Source organism: Gracilinanus agilis, unplaced genomic scaffold (assembly GCF_016433145.1).
Source record: "Gracilinanus agilis isolate LMUSP501 unplaced genomic scaffold, AgileGrace unplaced_scaffold5228, whole genome shotgun sequence".
In the NCBI taxonomy this organism is placed as follows: Eukaryota; Metazoa; Chordata; class Mammalia; order Didelphimorphia; family Didelphidae; genus Gracilinanus; species Gracilinanus agilis.
In genome coordinates, this window is record NW_025387221.1 from 1 (window position 1) to 7,567 (window position 7,567).

General features: G+C 53.1%; 1 protein-coding gene across 1 annotated transcript; it reads left to right on the forward strand.

Annotated features, from left to right (window-relative positions):
• Nucleotides 1–258: 258 nt before the first annotated feature.
• Nucleotides 259–6,066, forward strand: LOC123255788 (chloride intracellular channel protein 2-like; the record flags this gene model as incomplete). Its single annotated transcript, XM_044684521.1, has 3 exons — nt 259–387; nt 3,144–3,325; nt 3,490–6,066. Coding segments are annotated over 3 exons (467 nt in total), but the record flags the coding sequence as incomplete, so codon positions are not given.
• Between the last annotated feature and the right edge of the window lie 1,501 nt (nt 6,067–7,567).

The window sequence follows — 7,567 nt, forward strand, 5'->3', positions numbered from 1 at the left end:
GGCTTGGGGACTCGCCTCACCTGGTTCTGCAGGTCCGGAGGCCCGCCCGGAACTGGGCCCCGCCTGAGAGAGAGAGCCCCCCCCCCCCCCATCTCCCAAATCCCATTTGCCCGCTGGCACGGGAAAGGAAGAAGCCATTCCTCGCGACTTGACTTCCCCTCCCTTATTTGCCTGGAAAGCGTAGGGCCTGCCCGAGGAATGTTTGCTGCCCCAGACTCAGGCGGGCAGAGTTGAGGGTCTGCCTGAGGTCTGTCTCAGGCGTGTCTTTTCTTCCCCTAAGATACCCGCGCCTGAGCCCCAAGTACCCGGAGTCCTTTGACGTGGGCTGCGACATCTTTGCCAAGTTTTCTGCGTACATTAAGAATGCCCAAAAGGAGAGCAGCAAACGTAAGGCCCCTTTCTATTCGTCCTTTTCCATTCCAGGGTTTCTGCTGGGGTTCAGTTGGGGTTTTCCCAGCACGCGCCACTCGGGACCCCATTTGGGGTCATCTCGGCAAGGATTCTGGGAAGGTTTGCCACTTCCTCCTCCAGCCCATTTTGCAGATGGAGAAGAAAAAGAGGCGAGGAGGGGGTTAAGCACTCGACTCGGGATCACCCCGCCAGCGGCCAGCTTCCACACAGCTGGCATTGCTAAGGTCAGATTGAACGTAGGCCTTCCCCACTCCAGGCCCAGCCCCCTATCCACTGGGCCGCCCAGCCGCCCATTAGATTAGATTGCAGGGCCTCCAGGCACCGTAGGATGCACTTGTTCCTCTGTGGCCATTTCCCGATTCTCGGTTCAGATGACAAAAAGCGGAAGGAACATTAGGAGGCAGCCCAGCCAGCTTCATTGTACAGAGGCCCAGGGAAGTCGCTACCCAAATGGACGTGTTTCTCTGGGCTCCACGTGGCCACCCATCCCCCCGCCCTCAGACGCCATCGCTGGTCCAGACAACTGACGTTTTGGCAAGAGTTAACTTGTTTTTCTCGAGCGAATCGAGCTGAGAACCTCCACTGGTGGATCCAGCTGGATGGAAAAATGTTCTTGCCCTCGTCCGCCAGTTGGTCTTCCTTGAATCAGCGACGCACCAAGTAGTCTCAGCGAGACACTGTTCTAGCTCCTCACACAGACAGACGGTGACACCCAAGCAAAGGAGAGCTCTCAGGGCCCAACGAGATTAGAGAAGGCTTCCAGGAAGAACAGACAGCCCGGCCGGGCTGGATAGGCTGGCTTAGGATTCAGTAGGTGGAGGAAGAGAAAGCCTGGACACTCGAGGCCTCGAAAACACGACGGGAATCCAGGGCAAGAAGATTCCCGTCTTCCTTGAGCTCAGGGTATCGACGGTTCGATAAGCACGGTAAGGTCCCTAGAGAGAGCCAGCAAGCTATAAAACCGCTTGAATACCCGGCACAAGAGCTGGAACTTTCCTGGGTAAGATGGGCGATAGGGAGCCAGTGAAAGCTTTTAAGCAGAGGAGCGATGGAACCAGACATCTGCAGAAGGACTGGAGAGAGTAGGGAAGGGAGGCATGAAGACTGGAAGGTGGTCACAGTGATAGGGATCGTCCAGATGAGGCGATGCTGACGCAGGTCAATGTACTAAGATTAGAATGGAGGAGAGGAGGAGGAGGAGGAGGAGACATTGTGAAGGTAGAAGCAACAGCACTTGGTAACTGATTGTATGTGAGACATGACAGGAAGGGAAAAGCCAAGGAGAACCAGCAACGGCAAACCTTTTAGAGACAGAGTGCCTAAACTGGGAGGGAGGAAGCAAAGGGGTGGGTCATATGAGGAATGTCCTCAGAGGCTTGGCGAGAGGGGGAAGGGTAGCAGTCCCCTCCGGCATGTGTGCCACAGGTTTGACAACCCGGGCTTAGAGAATGGTCTCCCATGGTGAATGGTGGAACCATAAATAATGAAATGCAAAGAGGTAAAGAGACCAACAACAAGCTTGCTTGAAAACATGAGTTTCGGTTACTCAGTGGCAAGAAAAGTCCTAGAGGCTATTAGCGAGATGAGCCTAAAGCTCAGAAGCAAGGTCAGGACTTCTGACCTGGGCCTCACGGAGTCCCTGCTCTGGGCATGGGAGTGCTGGCCGAAGCCACGTGCCTGTTGGAGATTTCCAACGGGCAGAATAGGAAGAATGGAGGAGAGATCCAAGGAAGTGAGAAAGAAATGCTGAAGGCCTTTAAGCCTTAGCGAGGATGAGGAATCCCTGCAGAGCGTTCTGTGGCAAGAGGGAAGGGGAGCAACAGGACAGCGTTAATTAGATCGGCTACCTAGAACGGGAGATGAAACCCACTCATCTTCTTGTCCACAACCTAGACAGATCCTCCACTTATTGGCTTACCCTCGATGAGCAATGCCTCCATTTTCTTTTTCTCATGACCTCCCTTCCATGAACCAACCCATCCTGAAAACCGGAAAGCAAATCCTCCCAAGACGAAGGGCGCGCCTTCCCTGGCCCCACCACGATTAAAAACACACTTGCGTTGTGGCGACCTGTGCGCTCCCTACTTAATGTCTCCTTTAATCCTTCCTGGCCTCCCCACGTTTTCCGGAAGGGAGAAGGTCTGAACCACTTGACTAAGTAATTAGTCAATCCAGGCTAGCTCTGTCCAGTGGCAAAGTAACGTGGCAGCCCATGGTATTCGATTCTATAGTTATAGTTAACAGCTAACATTTACCCAGCACTCCTTGTGTGTCCAGGCACTGCGTTAAGCACTTTATAATTAGGGTGACATTGACCCTCACCATGACCCGGTGAGATAAGTGCTGTAATATTATCCCCGTTTTCCAGTTGGGACAATCGAGACAGGCAGACGTGAAGTGCCTCGAGTCGCATGGTTGGTCGCACAGCTAGTAAAAGTCTGAGGCTGGGCTGGAACTCGGGTCTTCCTGATGGAGTTCTATCCATCGTGCCCACTACATGCCCTTCTAGCTGACCCAGCATCATACAAGGCTTAGCCCGTAACAGACAGGGCCCCAGGAAATACACGTTGTTCGAATGAATGATCAAGAGGGAGGCGCGGGGCCATGGGTAAGCTCTCACACGTGGGCTGTGTAGGGAAGAACACGGGGAAATCAACATGCTGAGGGCACATGTGACAATGCCAGTTGTCAGGCATCTAAAAACAAACCTGTGACTCCATTGAATGATTCAGATCTGGAGAAAGCTTTGCTGAAGGAGTTTAAGCGTCTCGACATCTATCTGAACACCCCGCTTCCAGAGGAGATCGATCAGGACAGTGCAGAAGAGATCGTGGGCTCCAGAAGGATGTTCCTGGATGGCGATCAGCTGACCCTGGCGGATTGCAACCTGCTCCCTAAACTTCACATCATCAAGGTGAGGAGGTTGCGAGAATCGCAAGGTCCCGCTTACTAGTGCCCGAAGGTCTGGGAGGCTATTTCTACCCACTGATGCCCATTGTGCTCACTTCTGACTCCCACTGACATAAATGCGGCTTTCAATCTCAATGTGTTTTCGCTCTCTTTTCCCTGCTCCTCTAGGTGGTTGCCAAGAAATACCGGGACTTTGACATCCCAGCTGAGTTCTCAGGAGTGTGGCGCTATCTGGGAAATGCCTATGCCCGGGAGGAGTTCAGGCACACGTGCCCTGCAGATAAGGAGATTGAAAGCACTTATGCATCTGTGGCTAAAAAATGAGTTAGCAAAAGAAGAGCGTGTGTTCCCAAGTGAACAATGCCTACAGAAGCTTCCTTTTGCACCCGATTCCCCTAGTTACACTAGAAATGGTGGCGAAACATTTCGCCTTCTACTTCTTTGAAAGAGAACTCTGCTTTCTAGCCAGCTAGCCACCCCCAGAGTGCACCCCTGCATATTCTCTCTGTCATTCAGCCTTTCACAAGCGTCCATCATCCTGATGGCAAAATCATTTTAGAACTGAATCTCTAAGATGCCTTACCTAAATCTCAGCAGAATCGGAGGCCAAATTGTCTGGGGAACTTCAAACCTTTAGCCCAAGCTACTAGATGAAATCATTTAAGGAGGGCTCTGCCAAGAGTTCAATGTTCTACCGAGCAAGGCATTGGCAGGCCCAGACTTGGAACCTGCGTTCCTGGCCTCCATCCAACACTTCATTCCACTTGAGTCAGGGAAAGGGAATAAGCATTTCTATGGAACCTACATTTGCAATGATCACCTCATTTGATCCCTAGAACAACCCTGGGAGCTGGGTGATGTTACGGTCCCAGTTTTACAGTTGAGGAAACTGAGGCAGGTAGTGACAAAGCAATTTAACCCAGAGTCACCTGGCTAGTAGACTTCTGAGGCTGGATTTGAAGCCTATGCACCAGTTGTCTCAATAGTCAATAACAGTTTTGACCTATTCCCTGAGGACTCTGCCCCAAATTATCGGCCCCTCCGAGCAGCGTGACATCAGTTCCTCGGAGCATTGCCGCAGTCTTGTCTATGAATAACAGCTAATGTTGTGCAGTCCGGCAAAAGAGTTTGGGGGCAGGCCACGGAGCTTACAAGTTCCAGGGCATAGGGAAGGGCGTTAGGTGACTTCTACCCATTTTCTGAATCCTCCACAGTGAAAGGCATGATCTCCCAAAGGGGGAAGGAAAATGCCAAATGGGGAGTCAACCAGTGCCTTTGTTATGAATGCCTTTTTTCACACACACACACACAGGCACGCACGCACGCACGCATCTATGTATCTTGCTGTAATAATTAAATGAGGGGACGAGCATTTTGGAGAAAGAATAATACATTTTAAAAAGATGGCCAACAAAATGGTAGAGGCCAGGCCACTCCGGAGCATCCTTCCGTAGCTGGGGGCACGGATCGTCTCCCCGAGCAGAGAGAAGTAGCCTGTGATGCCTCTCACCACACGCGCCCTGCTAGCAAACTCTCGTTGGGTATTCCTTAGCCATCTTGCCTTTTCTTGCCATCTTCCCATAAACCAAGGAGCAAAGTCATAAAAGCCGGCCATGGGGCCACATTCCACAGATCGATGTACTCGTCGATCCCGGCCACCACCTTGGGATTCCCATTCCCAACACACTCTCATTAGGAATTCTTTTCCTGGCTCTCGGGACACTAGCACATGGTCGTCTCCCCCTCCTCCGCGCCCTCTGCCTCCAGAAGCGCCTGGACTCGAGAAGGGAGACCTGGGGGATCCTCCGTGGCGAGGCCCATGTGCCAAAGATGCACCGGTAGAGTAGAGGCAGGGCCGCCGCGTGTGCATTTGAGGGAGACTCGTAAAGTGAAGCTTCTCTTGAGCACCTTCTATCTCTGCCAAGTGCTCAGCCCACAAAGGAAGGCAAAAGGCGGTTCCTCATCTCTCTGGATTAGGAAAAGCATTTTGCAGAAGGCGGGACTTCAGCTGAGAGTCAGGCAGTGGAGATGAGGAGGGGAAACGGCCCAGCCACGAGGGACAGCCAGTGAAACATTCGGAGCCGGGAGAGGGAGATCAAGAAGAGCGAGGACTTGGCTTGTGACACTGGACCAAAGAGCATGTCTGGGGCAGTGAGGTGGGACGAAGGGCGCCAAGTAAACCCTCTGTAGCTGATCCCGGAGGCAATAGGGAGCCACTGGAGTTTATTGAGTAGCAGAGTGATGTGATGAGATCTGTGTTTCGGATGGAAAGAAACTGGAGGCGGGCAGACCCCGCTCAGGCCATTGCAATAGTCCAGGCAGGAAGTGGCAAAGGTCTGCAGTAGAGTCGAGTCAGGGGACTTCAACGATCGTCCCGATGGATCGTCAATGCCGTCCACACATGTCAATAGATCATGCCAAACTTGAAGTTCTAGATAAATGTTAGCGATGCAGAAAGGCTGCTTTCTGTGCTCCGAGAGGCAGCTCTGGCCTCGGGGCCAAGAGACACGCCTGCCACTAGTGCTCTGACACTTTTCATGTGGCAACTCAGTGAGTTGCAGAGAAGGTACCAAACTGAAGGGATTTCCTCTCCTTGGAGTTCCCCAAGCCAAGAAAATCAGCTCCAGGGAGAACGCCGGAACGTGGCGCTCACAGACGAGTCCCGGAACCCTGAGATTTTTTGTGCTGTCGGCCATCTTTTCCTGTTTTATTACATCATGAATAAAAATCATTTTGTATTTTCTACTCCTGGAAGCTTGTTTCTAGCACCTCTGGAGGTAGGCAGCTGGGTCGGGCCCGTTCCTGTGTCAGAGTCCCTGGGAACCCCTGTGGGGGCTCGCCCAGTCTTTGTGATCCGGGTTCTCCCTCCATCCCCGACGCTTCCTTGGGCGGTCTCTGGTCACGCCGGATCTGGAGACGGGTCCCCCCCCCCCTTCTCCTCCCTATGTGCACTGACCGCTACTTCCAAAGGGCTGCGACGTGGCGGGTGACAAGCTCGGCCTCCCTGGGCCTCCGTGATAGTCTTCCTGAACTCCCGAGCCTTTGCCCGCCCCCAAGTCATCACTTACTCTCGCAGCTCCTGGGAATGAGTCTCTGATCTCGGCCTGGGACTCGGAGGACTGACGCTTCCCGGCTTAGTGAGGCCTGCTGGAGCCTGAAGAGAACTCTAGTGTCTGAGTCAGAGGTTCTTAAGCTGGGGTTCGTGAGCTTGCTTCTCTGAAGCCTTAGCATCTAGGCTAGGTGTCGGCTCCAAGGCAGAAGAGCGGGAAGGGCTAGGCATGGGGGCTTAGGTGACTTGCCCAGGGTCACGCAGCTAGGAAGTGTCTGAGGCCAGATCGGAACCCAGGACTTCCCAGCTCCGGCTCTGGTAATCTATCCTAATGGGCTTGTTTATTTTTAAAATGGATTTCTCTAGCTGTGTTTCAATGGAATGAATTTCCTTGGTATTCTGGGGCTTCGCTAGATTGTCAGAGGGGTGCGGCAGAACCCCAGACTCGAGTCAGCCAAGGCCCCTCGGAATTGGGTTTAACTCTGGCCTAGTCGCCACCCCCGCGGGTAAGTGGTCTCCGGGTACACTCAGTAGAATGATAGGTTCGGGCTTGAACTGCTGCCTTCTCCCCTTGCCTCTCCTTCCAGGCCAGCAAAGCTCTCTTGCTTAGCTCCCAGGGGCCTCTCTGGCTCCTTCCCCTCCCCGAATCCCAGCACCCACGGGGGGGGGGGGGGAGGGGCTTGGCCAAGAAAGGTTTCATCTTCAATTTCTGACAGCTGCTGGACAAATCAGGCTGGACCCCAAATGCAAGTGGAGACACTTTCATTCATTTGTTCATTCATTCATTCGTTCGTTCATTCATTCGTTCATTCATTCATTCGTTCGTTCGTTCGTTTGTTCATTCATTCGTTCATTCATTCGTTCGTTCATTCGTTCATTCATTCGTTCGTTCGTTCATTCAAACGGTGAATCAAACGAGTCCAAGGAATCCAAAGGGAACAGTGCAGCACTGGGCCCCCTGATTTTGAATTGGATGTTGGGAGGTGTCCCACTGGCCCCGAGTGCTCGTGAAGGGCCAAAGGAACAGGGCAACCAGAAGCCACTGGTCAGTTTTCAGAGGAGACACCCAGGTGGCTTGAGATGTCCCATTATGGGGAAGCCCTCCCACCAGGCTTCGGATATGCCTGGGCTGCTGCCCGGCGGCCTCACCTAGGCCGGCATTGGCAAAGCCACAAAGGAGCGCCTGAGACACTGTGG